Genomic DNA, 15,507 nt, shown 5'->3' on the forward strand with positions numbered 1-15,507 from the left:
CATTGGAGAAGGTAATAGTAAGGTTAGATTATAAATAGAAAAGAAAAGTATGAGTACCCTTGAGGATTTTAACCCTGACTGTTTTGCTCTTTAGCATGTTACTTTACATTAGCTGGATTTTGATTTGTGTCTGTTTACACAAGGCCCATTCCTTTAGTCACATTTTAAAATGAATAGCTGTCAGCTGACATCTTTGGTTTCCTTCTTTTCAAAGTCAAATTAAACTGGAAAGCTAGTCACTGGTGGCCTCAACTAATACCAGAAAGCCAAAATCTAAGTCTGAAATTCTACTTTTGCTAAGTGGATACTAAACACTGCTTTCAAAAAAAATATCTGTGCAAAACAGGTTACTTACCTATATAGCTTCTGGATTGCATGAGCAGCAGTTTTTCTAACATAGGGTGATAAATCAGCAGCAGCTTCTTTAATAGCCAGCATCATAATAGGAACAATTATAGGCACACGGATACTGGATAAGACTCGTAAAGCACTAGCACGAATCAGCTGGTTAGGATCCTACAACAGCAAATCACAAAAAGTACTCATTAATAAGCAAAAAACCAATGAGAACATTATTTTAAAAAATATAAGCTTTTATGATAGCTCAGAACTAACAGGATCATCCACATTTATTAATCCCACTATTCACTGCACAAAAATTATAAATGTAGAAGATTCTGTACTAAATGTAGACTAACTTTTCAGTTATTAAAAACAAGCTACTGATGCTGAGTGCCACAAGATGGAGCACAAACACTGGCAAGGTAATGGTGGGAAAAAAAATAGGAAGCCCTAAACAATACAAATCCAAAATCATTTTTTAGTCATTTTTGGAGTTTTGCTACCAGTGACAGAATTGGTAACCATAACATATTACTGGGACTCTGCTATGAAAACCAGGTTGGTTTTTCTACACACTGATGACAAGCAGGTATAAAATGCATTCTGCCACCACTGAACTGCTTGCTAAGGTATTCTAAGACTGAATAATACCACACATTTTCCATTAAAATTAAAAAAAAAATAAAAAAAAAAATAACTTACAAAACTAGAATTAGGAAATTTCATTACCCAATAAAAATACAAGCTTTAAACAAACAAGTTCCGACAAAATGCTTAATTTGCAGACCTCACTACCACAGGGTATTGCGGCGGTCAACACTGTAACCAGGTTCAAAAAAAGAATTAAATGCATGAAAGAGAATGCTTAAAAATATATAACTATCTTAAGTCAGGAAGTGATTCTGGGTTCAATATAAAACTGCTAGAAAACAAACATATGAACACAAGCCCGCCCGCCCCCAATCCCCTTTTTCATTTCCTGAGGCAGTTTCAAGGGTAGATTCTGTGGCAAGAGCTAAAACATTATATGGCAACGTTTCTGAAATTCTGCAGCAATTATGTGGTGCATTGGCTTAATTTTGCATATTAGAATATTGTATTTTACTTTTTAAAATAACATTGTCTCATTTCTTATGTGTGCAATTAATTTCAATCTTTTTTTGAGGGAAAGGGAATGGAGTTAAAATGAGAAAAGGCGGATTCTGAGCTTTAGAAATGTAACCCCATCACCAGGTATGGACTGCTACTCAACAGGAATATAAAAGTATTTGTTTTTACTCTTCAGGGCTGGAACCTTCCCAGGCTAGCTTTAACACTGACTCTTCCTTTCAGGGCCTGGATCCTTTGTTGAGTATAGCGGAGATTACTCTCAAGGTACAGAGTGCTAAGGAAGGCTCCCGTGTGCCGTTGACCTTGGGAAAATGGGTCCTTGTATGTCCCAGTGTGTAACAGAAGTCCCAAATAAAGTCACTGAAGTCACTGTGTTAGTGTCCAAAATAAATCTTTACTGTTGAAAATGTATGAAAAATGGCACAACACACTGACCTCAGCACAATAGAATCTCTCTTTTTACAGTCTCCTCCTTAATCTGCGCAGGAAGGTCTAATGCTAGAGCCAGGGGAACTTCTATCTGCTAGGGCTTGGAAAAATAGGATCCCCAGGAGGGCAAAATATACTTTGAATGGACAGAATACCCCCTTCCAACTGGCCAAGATTACACAATTGCTGTCCGTGCACAGAGAGAAATTCTCCCCCCAGGGGTTTAGAAGCACCAGATGGGTGTGTTCATGGATGTTAGTCTTTGCCTTTACTTACTTACAGGTCAATACAGTAACGAGTGGTAGGAAGAGCTGCGTTAGTGCCCGGTGCTCCCGCGGTTGCCGCACGCACAGTCCAGCACACCTACCGCTCGATCCTGTATGTAAATAGCTTGCAAATGCAAGCTGCGTCTAAGAAGCGTCCGTGAAGCATTAGGCCCGCACAACCCATTTTACTGTAGAGAGCGCTATACTGCGCCTATACAGTAACCTGGGTGCGCGGGCCTAACGCTTCACGGACGCACTGGTATCTGTCATTTCAAATGTCATTTCAAATGACAGGTACCAGGAAGTGGACGATTCTATGCTCACCTGCCCTGGCCGCGTCAATGGATGCTGGTCTCCGGGCAGCCCCAGTCCTCTCTCCCCTCCTCCGAAGCAAGGCTGTTTTTACTTTACTTTACTGGATTGACCTGACACGCTTTGAAGCTTTCCCGTATTTTCTCTTTCCCCTCCCTCCACTTTCTTCCAGCACTTTGCCTGTTTTCTTTTGGGGGACTCGTTTTCACCACATCAATTCCCTGCTCCCCCCAGCAGCTAAGGCCTCCTCCCTCCTCACAGTCCCATATGTAAAGCAACGACTAACTTTTTTTTTTCGCAGCCGCCTTGAGCGGCCCAATTGCACGCACAGGGGCCGCTTTCGCCCGTGCAGGCATCCATCTTCGCCTCCGGGAGGCAGGGGAGCCGATGTCCGTCTCTGCCGATGTCAGTCTTCGGAGGAGGGCTGCGAAAAAGTAAGTCGTTGCTTTACACTGCCAGTCCTGTCTCCCCTCCTCCCGAAGCAAGGCTGCTTTTCGCGCCTTGCTCTGAGAGGAGGGGAGAGAGGACTGGCAATCGAGCGGCCTGCGAAAAAAAAAAGTTAGTCGTTGCTTTACATATGGGACTGTGAGGAGGGAGGAGGCCTTAGCTGCTGGGGGGAGCAGGGAATTGATGTGGTGAAAACGAGTCCCCAAAAGAAAACAGGCAAAGTGCTGGAAGAAAGTGGAGGGAGGGGAAGAGAAAATACGGGAAAGCTTCAAAGCGTGTCAGGTCAATCCAGAAAAGTAAAGTAAAACAGCCTTACTTCGGGAGGAGGGGAGAGAGGACTGGCAATCCCGACCGTCCACTTCGTTGCTACTTTTTTTTTTCCGATTTTTAGATTTTTTCCGCTTTAGTTGTTTCGGGAGGAGGGGGGAGAGGACTGGGGCTGCCCCGGAGACCAGCATCCATTGACGCGGCCAGGGCAGGTGAGCAGGGGCTGGGGGAAAAAGTTTGCTGCCTACCCCTTACCCCTGCCTCTAATGCAGGGGTAAGGGTAGGCGGTAAGTTAGCAGGTTAAACGCGCAGCAAAACGGCAGGGTAAAAAAGCGATAGTTGGGGCGCGCGTTACTGGATGGTAGGGAATAGCTAATTCGATCGTTTACATGTAATATACATGCCGCGTGCGGAAGGGGTTACCCGGGGATTTAAGGACGCAGTAAGAGTAGGTTAAAGGCGATTGTGGATCGCAGGAAGGGCTAACGCGGCCGGGAAGTGAGTAGAAAGCGGGTTAGGAGCGGGGGTAAACGCGGCCGCACTTTACTGGATTGACCTGTTACTGTCAGGCCGATACAGTAAAGTGCGGCTGCGGTTTACCCTGTTTTAACCCGCTTTGTACTCACATTTTTGACGCATGTCTAACCCGCGATTCAGTATCCGGTTTTACGCGTCCTTACCGCTTACTGAAATAGACGTGTATCCCTTTCCGCCCGCGGCCTGTATATGATATGTTAATGATCGGATTAGCTATTCCCTCCGATACAGTAACATGCGCCCAGATTATCACCTTTTTAACCAGCTATTTTGCCGCGTCTTTAACCTGCAAATTTACCGCGTACCCTTACCCTGGCGTTAGTGTGGTGTTCGGTCAGCTTCGTACCGGACAGCGCCATGGACAACGTGTATATTATTGCTCTGGCGCTATTTTTCATTCGGTTGAGAAGCAGAATGAGAAATGCTCGACTGAGAAACGCTGGAAATGCTCAGCAGATTGAAGAGGTGATTAGGGGGGGCCCGCAGCAAGGAGAACCCATCCGACCGGAGAACCCAGCAGCAAGACCGGAGGAGTTATGCGATATGTTTCGGTTTAACTGTACCACCATTCATCCATCTCTGGGCCTCTCTGAGGCTCCGGACATAGACGCTTTGACGGACGCCGGAGAGATGGATGCCCGTAAAGATAGGCACCCGTAAAGGTGGAGACACGGACGCCGGAGAGATGGGTGTCCACTAGGCGTCCTGAGGCTCCGGTTCCTTTACAGATGCCTATACGGAGTTTCTACGGACGCTTATATGGGTGGGTATACGGAGCCTTCCTCCTGCGTCTAGAATAAGGCTGTATTAGACGCTGAAATAAGAACGCATAGCTGATTTAAGTATACAAACTTGAGGATAACAGTGTTGCTGATCCATGTATGTACATCTCCCCCTAACCCATGTCCATGCTTCTTTTTTCAATCTGTATATATTTTCTGTTTTTAAATGTCACAGATTGTGTTTCACCTATTGAAATCAATTTAAAAAATAATTAGCTGTGAGTAAAGTTTGATAGTTAACTCAGAACAGTGGTGGAGGTTTATCTTTCCCTTTCTCGCCACATTGATCTGTTACATAATTTGTGTGTGCTGCCATTCAAACTGTACACCAGAGAGCCCACAGTGTGGCATATGTATGCATGTACGAGTTGTTAAAGGATTTATGTGTGTTCATCTATTAATTTGAATTTCGTGTGTTTGCCTCTGTTGTATTCCATGCAGGCAGAGCACTGTGCCATTGGCATGCCAGGCCATCAGCAGGCCGGGACGTTTCATTCGCACACGGATAACTCTTTTTGGCATGTGTGAGAGATGTTGTCCGAACCTACCGGCTGAGCTCACAGGCAATCTTGCCCCTCTATGAAGATCTGCGTAGGGACCTAGACCCCCAGGCCAATTGACACCATGCTGTGCCAGAACTGAATAAACTTCTCTGCGCCTTAAAGTTTTTGGGTACCGGAAGTTTTCAAAACCCGGTGAGTGTAATTGCAGGTATGACGCAGGCCTCAGTTTCACGGCATCTGTCACAAGTGTTGAAGGCCATGATGAAGCGGATGAAGAAGTACATCATCTATCCTATGGATCCAGCTGAGCTGCAACAGATCCAAAGCGGGTTCATGGATATTGCGGGGATGCCCAACGTGTTGGGTGCTATCGACTGCACTCATATTGTGTTTACCCCCAAGTCTGATGAAGAGAGTGCTTTCTGGATATGGAGGAACCAAAGGGACGCCTAATTCTAGGCTTCAGCATCCGAAAAGTTCCGCAGTAGGAACATGGTGAACCAAAGGTAGACCTAAACAAGGGCCGGAAGCAGGTGGCAGGGGCACTCGCACGTTGCAATGCCACGCCCGGATGGCCATTTTGTAAAAGATTATCAGGATGCCAAGAGGGCGGATGCCCAATTTCACTGACGGCGATGTCAGGGCTACTGGCACACCTAGTAGCCGCAGATGAGCGCCACCTTTTCTTCAGCCCTGGGCACCCGCGGGAACCAGGACAGGTGCCGACGAGGCCTGGCGGGCACTCAGGGCCAAATTCAACGCCCAAGCTTCCTTTCCGAGGGAGGTAAGTTCATAGGCCTCTGTTTCTTGTTATCTTGTAACACGCATGAAAAAACACAAGTAAAAATAACATGTATTTGTGGGTTTGTTTTGTATTGCTATGTGTGACAATAGGGAAACTGACACTTTACTTGTTTGAACCAAGTAATTTACAATTATTTGGGTGGTTGTTTTGTATTGCTGTGCGCCACAATAGGACAACCGGGACTTGACTTGTTGGAAGTACTTGGGTACTGGTTTTGTATTGGGATGACAAATGGGAAAATGACACTTCCCACTTCACTTGTTAGACTTGTTTGGTTTGAATTTATTTTTGCCTCAATAGCAAAATGTTTTAGTTCAACTTCTGTTTCCTTTTTGTATTGTATAACCACCAGGTTGAGGCATTGAAGAAGGGATCTGGAAGGAGGAGCCGGAATACCTGAGGGCCCTGCGGGCCCACCGAAGAGCGGACGGTACGTGCAGTTAATAGATGTCATGGTTGACCTGAAAGCGATACGGTCTTCTTAAGAAATGCCATTAAGAAATGTAATATTTGTACCATTCTTGATCTTTGCATACGAAGCTGTGAAAATTTAAATATTTCTGTTTTCAGAGAGCAGCACAGACAGCAGCAGTGGGGAGGAATATGCTCCTCCCGAACAACGCCACGGTGAGCCTTTAATAGCATCGGCATACTTTATGCCATTTGGCACGCCGATGAAATGTGCATATGTAAATATCATACTCTTTGTAATGGTACAGGTTATGTTGTTCCTGGTTAAAATGTTGCTAAGTTCTCCTTCTTACACTGTTGTGCATGAATTCATGTGGGACAGCGTTAATGCTTTAATTTTTTCTCTTTTCACATACGTCAGAGACTGAAATGGAGCCCCCCCTTTTATCCCGCCCCCCCCCCCTCCGCATTATACAGAGTCTCTTTGTTATCCTGCCCGTCCCAGTTATTCATTCACCACCAATGTTACACACAACCCCCCCCCCCCCTTATTTTCCGGCCCAACTCTCTCCTGCCCCACCCGCCCCACCTGCCATGGGAGATGAGGACATAGTCGTTGACGTTGACAGCCCTGGCTCTCCTGGGCTGCCTGGGGCAGGTCTTCAGCCGGAGGGCGGCGTAGCGTCCAGGGAAGGGCCCTCAAACATTGAGGGGCGCCTGGACTCTATGCTGTACCTCCTGGACACCCAGGTGGGAATGGCAGTGCAGGCGGTGACTATCCTGCACGATCTGCGTCTTGGCCAGCAGGAGATAATTGAGCTCCTGCGAACAATCGCTGGAGCTCAGTCCCTGCTATTCATGTCGCGGGCTCCTGCAGGACGGGCACCGCCTGAGGACCGTCAATGACAATGCTCCTCCTCCTTCCCCCATGGCATGGTCCGTCCCATTTTTTCCCAACGCCCACCCACAATGCCCACCCCTATCAAAATGGAAATTTGTTATTGTAAATAGCTTTATTTGTACATAGTTAACAATTACATTTGCAAATATATTTTTTTTCATTAAAAATGTTGGTTCGTTTCCTTTCCACAATTGACTGCATGTCACTTATGTGTAGATACTGTGGCCATAATCAAGAACAGAATGACTGCCAAGGATGAGGAGAACATGCAGAGCATACTGACGGAAAAGAAAAGGAAAAGTAACCGGAGGAGGAGCACATAAAATACAAAGGGAAACTCTACCAAAACAGAAGAGCAGCACATGGAATACCACGGTACAATGGATCGGACAGGCAGAGGTCGGGTACACCTGTGGCATGGAACAGGATTGTTAGAGCAGGGGGCAGACACAGCTGGATACGAGATAGGAGTTAGAGTAGAGGTCTCTGCGTCTGTTCGTGGACCTTTCCGCTGCCTTGAGCGCCCAGCTGGACGCCCAAGACGAGACTTTGGGCGTTCATGGACCTTTAGCGCCCGGCCGGACATCCAAAGGTCCACAAACGGCGTCCAAGCTGCGAGAAAAAAAAAAACATCCACTTACCTGGTGGAATGACATTTGAAATGACATTTTGAAATGACAGGTACCAGCGCACCCAGGATACTGTATAGGCGCTGTATACCGCTCTATACAGTAAAATGGATTGCGCACTCCTACCGCTTCATGGACATACTTTGGACGCCGCTTGCATTTGCGTCTCATTTGAATACTGTATCGAGTGGTATGTGAGCCAAATTGTGCGAGTGGCAAACGAGGGTGCGCCCGGCACTAGCGCACTCTTCCTTACGTGTCCTTACTGTATTGGCCTGACAGTTGATTTCTGATTTGTTTCTGATGCAGTTCTTTTTCTCTCTTTATTCTGATGTGATCCCTGATGGAAGGGATCACCCTGAAGCATAACTTTCTATGCTTCAGTCAGAAGAAAGGGCAGTCTGAACTTCCTCCTGGATGTTGAAACCAAATCTTCCAAAACTGAGCATAACACTGAAGTGTATCCTTACAGCAGGTCAACTGGCCACCCCCTTCCTTGTGGAGAGTTTGGAGGGCAGGTCTTCCTAACCTGCACAGCCCCAGAGTTACCCATTCCCTGGGCCCAGGAGGTATACAGGCTCCAGTAAGTCTCCTACCATTTAAAAAGCTAAATCCAAAAAATGTACCCAGAGGGAAAAATCCAGACCAAGCAATGAGTGGACTAGAAAGGAAAAAACCCCTCCCGACCCTTGTCGCAACACCAAACAGGGCTTGCATGGCTCCTCTGACTAGATCTGTAAAACAACAAAAACTAAAGCTCCTGTCTCCTTAGCTTGTGCAAATCAAAAGGGACTATCTCCTCAGCTCTGGCCAGAGCACTGCCAAGGGGACGGCCATTTGAATGGAATCTCCCCATGAACCATCCTACACTAACTAGCTGATACTTAACACCCAGGACTTACTAATAGCATGAGAATGTCCACTACAGAAAAGAAAAAAAAAAAAAAAAAAAAGAAGACTGGGGTTCTGTTCCCTCGCTTCTCCCTCTGCTGTTTGGGGCAGGGGTAAATCTGCTAGAAATAGGAATTCATTGACTAATAAGAACAGATTTAGTAGGAAGAGGTTTAGATGGCTGTCTATTCCAGACCGACTCGCTCATGTGAAAGGAGAGGGTGGGTTTTATGGGAAACAAGGATGTCTGAATTGTGTACTGGTCAATGTAAGATTGTTACCTAACAATTGGCTGCATGTGCATGATCATATAGTTGACAGAAATCTGGATTTGGTATGTATAATTGAACCTTGGTTGAAAGGCACACAATCTTATTGTTTCCTAGGTTTGTCCTATGAGGTATACTATTTACATGTGTAATAGAGCCACGAAAAGAGAGGGGAGGGAAGGAAGTGGTTATAACTTTTCTTAATTTTCTTCCCTTGAAAAGAATTTTCATTAAACAAGTAATCTGGCTGTGACTGTTAGTTTTATTGGATTATAAAGATCAATTATTATTTCCCTCTGGTATTTTCCACCAGGGTCTTCACAAACCTTAACTGACCCGGTTTTGGAATCAATCTTAGGCTAATCATTGAAGTACCCTTATCTATTGGTGATGGGTGACTTTAATCTGCACGTACATCACTGACTCTACTCAAGTAACATCCTCTCTCTCAACTTTAGCTGTTAGTGGGTTCTCTCAAATTGTTTCAGAAGCAACTCATGAGAAGGGTCATACCTTCAACTTGCTCTCTGGATCTGAAAAACCTATGTTACACGGTAACCTGTTTTTTTAAGGGACTGAGATGTTGCCAAGGTCAAAATAATGGCCTGATTAGTTATAGATTCAATCATATTGGTTATTTGACTCAGACTACAAAGAAAAACACAAATTTTAAATCAGGTTTTAAGAAAATTGAATCTGCTAATTTTGGGGACTTATTTTCCACATTGTGCAGGAATCTTGGGAGGATCCATTAGGGGACTCAGACTGTTGGGTTGGAAGATGGTATTCAGTATTAGAGAAGGGAATTAATTTAGTCACCCCCCAAATCATTTTGATTCTAGAACAATAGTGGGTGGTAGAAGTTCTGTTCCTTGGTACATAAGAACATACCATACTGGGTCAGACCAAGGATCCATCAAGCCCAGCATCCTGTTTCCAACAGTGGCCAATCCAGGCCATAAGAACCTGGCAAGTACCCAAAAACTAAGTCTATTCCATGTTACCGTTGCTAATGGCAGTGGCTATTCTCTAAGTCAACTTAATAGCAGGTAATGGACTTCTCCTCCAAGAACTTATCCAATCCTTTTTTAAACACAGCTATACTAAGTGCACTAACCACATCCTCTGGCCTCAAATTCCAGAGTTTAATTATCCGTTGAGTAAAAAAGAACTTTCAGATTAGTTTTAAATGTGCCGCATGCTAACTTCATGGAGTGCCCCCTAATCTTTCCATTATCCGAAAGAGAAAATAACCGATTCACATCTACCCGTTCTAGACCTCTCATGATTTTAAACACCTCTATCATATCCCCCCTCAGCCGTCTCTTCTCCAAGCTGAAAAGTCCTAACCTCTTTAGTCTTTCCTCATACAGGAGCTGTTCCATTCCCCTTATTTTTGGTAACCCTTCTCTGTACCTTCTCCATCGCAATTATATATACACACCTCAGCTCCAAAATTCAAAGAGGGTCTTGTGTCACACCTTGAGCAGCATTGGAGAATGTTTGCTACAAACAAGAATAGAAAGTGCTGGAAAGCAGCAGCACCACTGTAATTATTAAAGTGGCCACAAGCCACAAAGAAATTTTATCTCAATATAATTGCAGAAGCCTTCCATGACTCTAAGTAATCTTTATTGCCTCCTAACATTGAATCAGTTAATTTAAACAGTTATTTGCCAGATGCTGGATTCTCTTATTTCATTTTTTGATGAGAAGGTTCTTAAACTTAGGAATCAGTGTCAGTAATCTTGAGGGGAAAAAATATGTCCTTCCTATAACTGTATGGATGATACGGGGGGAGGGGGGGGGGGCGGGGGGGCGGGGGGTTATCTGTTGTGATAGTTATCCAAAACAGCTAACCTAATTAAAACAGGAGGAACCATTATCTTCAGATGAGAATGAGGAATCCATTAGAGAGGAAATGTATCAGTAATTTCTGAGATGTCAGATAAATTACTAAAGTTTCTATTTCTACAAGCAAGGTATATTCAATTTCTAGTAAATAAGAGAACAAGAACTGTAAACCTTTTGTTGGACCCCTGTCCATCCTACTTGCAGTAGAGGAGGACAGGAAGGCTCATCTGCATACTGCTTCCAAATCCCCCAGGGAGGAGTCAGAGGTCACTGCAAGCTATCCAGGATTGACTTCCACAGCCCCAGCTTCCAGAGGCCCACACCCTTTGCAGTAGCGGAAGACCGGCATCTCAAACCCTTCCATTAACGGAGTGAAGATTAATTTAAAGATGGTTAAAGAGGATTGGTAAGTATAGCTCTCAGAACTTTGGGCTTATAAAAGTTGGTGGAAAGGTGAAATTAAGAGATATATTCTTTAGAATTTGTGTGTGCCTGAGGTAATTAGCAAGCCAGAGATAGTTATAGTGTCTGTCTTTCCCACCCACTCAGCCCTTGATTTTTAGGCACGAGACACTCTCTCATTAAAAATCTCAGGGTCTTATCTAAATCATAATATTGTACCAGCCCTTATTGAAAGTTGAATCATCCCCTTGTAGGACACTAGCTGATTAATTAGTAAATTCACCTGTATATTTAAAGTACTCTCATTCCAACTCCTAAACTTAACTAGGAACTCAATAAAACTAAGATGAAGGCAGCAGTCCAGCAGCAAGAGGGGGGCTTTCCAGTCTTTAGCATTGAGGGTCAAGCATGTATGATTTTTTCCCGCCGGTGAGAGAATGTATCTGTTGCACCGGTTTGTGCAAAGAGATCCTGGCTCTCAGGGAACGAGTCCGATCTCTGGAGGCTAGAGTAGCAGAATTGGAGGAGCTGAGGCAGACCGAGAAGTACATTGATGAGACCTTCAGCTTACATAGTAGCCAAGTCCCAAATCCAGTCTAGCAGCCCCAGTGCTGCCTTGGATCAGAAAGGTCTCCCAGTAGGAGAACATCACCCTGGTGTAGCAGGAAGTGATCCTGTAGCAAAGACCTGCTCTCCAGGTGATGTATTGTCCTCTCGCACCGAGGACAAGTCTCCCTGGGCTACTGCCCAGGAGGTAAGGGTTAGGCCGGCCATCACAGTTGGTGATTAGATTATTAGAAATGTAGATAGCAGGGTGGCTGGTCGACGTGAGGACCGCCTGGTAACTTGCCTGTCTGGTGCGGAAGGGGCAGACCTCATGCGTCACTTAGATAGGATTATAGACAGTGCTGGAGAGGAGCCAGCTGTCATGGTACATGTGGGCATCAACGACATAGGAAAATGTGGGAGAGAGGTTCTGGAAGCCAAATTTCGGATTTTAGGTAGGAAGCTGAAATCCAGAACCTCCAGGGTAGCATTCTCTGAAATGCTTCCTGTTCCACGTGTTTAAAATCATGAGAGGTCTAGAACGGGTAGATGTGAATCGGTTCATTTACTCTTTCGGATATAGAAAGACTAGGGGGCACTCCATGAAGTTAGCATGGGGCACATTTAAAACTAATCTGAGAAAAGTTCTTTTTTACTCAACGGACAAGTAAACTCTGGAATTTGTTGCCAGAAGATGTGGTTAGTGCAGTTAGTATAGCTGTGTTTAAAAAAGGATTGGATAAGTTCTTGGAGGAGAAGTCCATTGCCTGCTATTAAGTTGACTTAGAGAATAGCCACTGCTATTACTAGCCACGGTAACATGGAATAGACTTAGTTTTTGGGTTCTTGCCAGGTTCTTATGCCCTGGATTGGCCACTGTTGGAAACAGGATGCTGTGTTTGATGGACCCTTGGTCTGACCCAGTATGGCATGTTCTTATGTAGGTCCCCAGAGGCAGGCAGAGCTCCAGAGTTTCAATGTGTGGATGAGACGACTATGCAGGGAAGAGGGATTCAGCTTTGTAAGGAACTGGGGAAACCTTTGGGGAAAGGGGAGACTTTTCCGAAAGGATGGGTTCCACCTTAACCAGAGTGGAACCAAGCTGCTGGCACTAACTTTCAAAAAGGAGATAGAGCAGCTTTTACACTAGAACAAGGGGGAAAGCAGACAGTCACTCAGCAGTGCATGGTTCGAAGAAATGTATCCTTGAAGGATACTAATGAAACAGGAGAGAGTTAGGGCATCCCAACAGAGAGGTTCCATTAAAAGCAAACATAGTCCACGTGCCTATATGTAAAAATCACCAAAGCTAATGATTTCCGAATTATCCCTAACAACTGAAAAGCAGGTTGTTAAAACAAACAGAACACACACTTTGAAATGTCTGTATGCCAATGCCAGAAGTCTAAGAAGCAAGATGGGAGAGTTAGAGTGTATAGCAGCAAATAATGAGATTGACATAACTGGCATCACAGAGACTTGGTGGAAGGAGGATAACCAATGGGACAGTGCTATATCAGGGTACAAATTATATCGCAATGATAGGGAGGATCAACTTGGTGGGGGTGGGGGACGTTATGTCCGGGAGGGTATAGAGTCCAACAGGATAAAGATCTTACAAGAGACTAAATGCTCAGTAGAATCTATATGGGTAGAAATCCCATGTGTGTTAGGTAAGAGTATAGTGATAGTATACTACTGTCCACCTGAACAAAATGGTCAGACAGATGATGAAATGCTAACAGAAATTAGGGGAGCTAACCAATATGGCAGTGAAATAATAATGGGAGATTTCAATTACCCCAATATTGACTGGGCAATTGTAACATCAGGACTTGCTAGAGACAAAGTTCCTGGATGTAATAAGTGACTGCTTCATGGAGCAATTGGTTCAGGAACCAACAAGAGGGAGCTATTTTAGATTTAATTCTTAGTGGAACACAGGATTTGGTGAGAGAGGTAACTGTGGTGGGGCCACTTGGCAACAGTGATCATAACATGATCAAATCTAAACTAGTAACTGGAAGGGGGACAATAAGTAAATCTACAGCTCTAACACTAAACTTTCAAAAGGGAAAATTTGATAAAATGAGGAAAATAGTTAGAAAAAACTGAAAGGTGGCAGCTGCAAAAGTTAAGTGTTCAGCAGGCATGGACATTGTTTTAAAAATACAATCCTAGAGGCGCAGTCCATATGTATTCCACACATTAAGAAAGGTGGAAGGAAGGCAAAACGATTACCGTCATGATTAAAAGGTGAGGTGAAAGAGGTTATTTTAGCCAAAAATAATCCTTCAAAAATTGAAAGAAGGATCCATCTGAAGAAAATAGGATAAAACATAAGCATTGTCAAGTTAAGTGTAAAACATTGATAAGACAGGCGAAGAGAGAATTTGAAATGAAGTTGGCCATACAGGCAAAAACTCATAATAAAAACATTTTTAAATATATCAGAAGCAAGAAAACTGTGAGGGAGTCAGTTGAACCATTAGATGACCGAGGGGTTAAAGGGGCTCTTAGGGAAGATAATTTAGTCTTTCTGCAATGGCCTTAATTCTTTGCTTCTGTGTTTCCTAATGAGGATGTTGGGGACTTACCAGTTCTGAACGAAATCACTGTGAACCTGGAAGATGTAGTAGGCCAGATTGACAAACTAAAGAGTAGCAAATCACCTGGACTGGATGGTATGCATCCTAGGGTACTGAAGGAACTCAAAAATGAAATTTCTGATCTATTAGTTAAAATTTGTAACCTATCATTAAAATTGTCCATTGTACCTGAAGACTGGAGGGTGGCCAATATAACCCCAATATTTAAAAAAGGCTCCAGGGGCGATCCGGGTAATTATAGACCAGTGAGCCTGACTTCAGTGTTGGGAAAAATAGTGGAAACTATTCTCAAGATCAAAATCGTAGAGCATATAGAAAGACATGGTTTAATGGAACACAGTCAACATGGATTTACCCAAGGGAAATCTTGCCTAACAGATCTGCTTCATTTTTTTTGAAGGGGTTAATAAACATGTGGATAAAGGTGAACTGGTAGATGTAGTGTATTTGGATTTTCAGAAGGCGTTTGACAAAGTCCCTCATGAGAGGCTTCTTAAAAAACTAAAAAGTCATGGGATATATATATATATATATATATATATATATATATATATATATATATATATATATATAAATGATCTGGAAAGGAATACGACGAGTGAGGTTATCAAATTTGCGGATGATACAAAATTATTCAGAGTAGTTAAATCACAAGCGGATTGTGATACATTACAGGAGGACCTTGCAAGACTGGAAGATTGGGCATCCAAATGGCAGATGAAATTTAGTGTGGACAAGTGCAAGGTGTTGCAGATAGGGAAGAATAACCCTTGCTGTAGTTACACGATGTTAGGTTCTACTACTATTGAATTGTGAGGGCCTGAACATTCAAGTAGTAGGATGTCTTTTGCATTCAATATTTTAAATCCAGTTTTTTGGAAACCAGGGTGAGAAGGAGTGGGGTATCCCATGCCTTGTCCATCAGGCCCTCTAGAATTTGATATGGAGGAAGAGTAGTGGGCTCAGATGGAACATCTAGAATTTGCAGAATTCCCATTGCTTCTAATCTCGGGTCTGGAAGTTTTCGAGTCTATGTTAAGAGCTAAACCCAGCTTCTCCAAGAATTTAGCGTATGTAAGATCTTCAGGAAATGACGTTGGCTGATGTAGCTCTTGTGGAGAGTCTGAAGGAATACCCGTGGAACTCCCTGGAGATGATGGGGAAGAGAACACAGGAGAAATTGTATGTTTGGATG

General features: G+C 43.9%; 1 protein-coding gene across 1 annotated transcript in view; it reads right to left on the reverse strand.

The window, feature by feature from the left end:
- AP3B1 (adaptor related protein complex 3 subunit beta 1) overlaps positions 1 to 15,507 on the reverse strand; it is a 1,093,919-nt gene that overhangs the window by 946,080 nt on the left and 132,332 nt on the right. The window contains 1 exon segment of the mRNA XM_029575420.1: positions 356 to 516. Coding sequence (XP_029431280.1) covers positions 356 to 516 — 161 coding nt within the window.

The sequence above is a fragment of the Rhinatrema bivittatum genome, chromosome 1 (assembly GCF_901001135.1).
Source record: "Rhinatrema bivittatum chromosome 1, aRhiBiv1.1, whole genome shotgun sequence".
Classification (NCBI taxonomy): Eukaryota; Metazoa; Chordata; class Amphibia; order Gymnophiona; family Rhinatrematidae; genus Rhinatrema; species Rhinatrema bivittatum.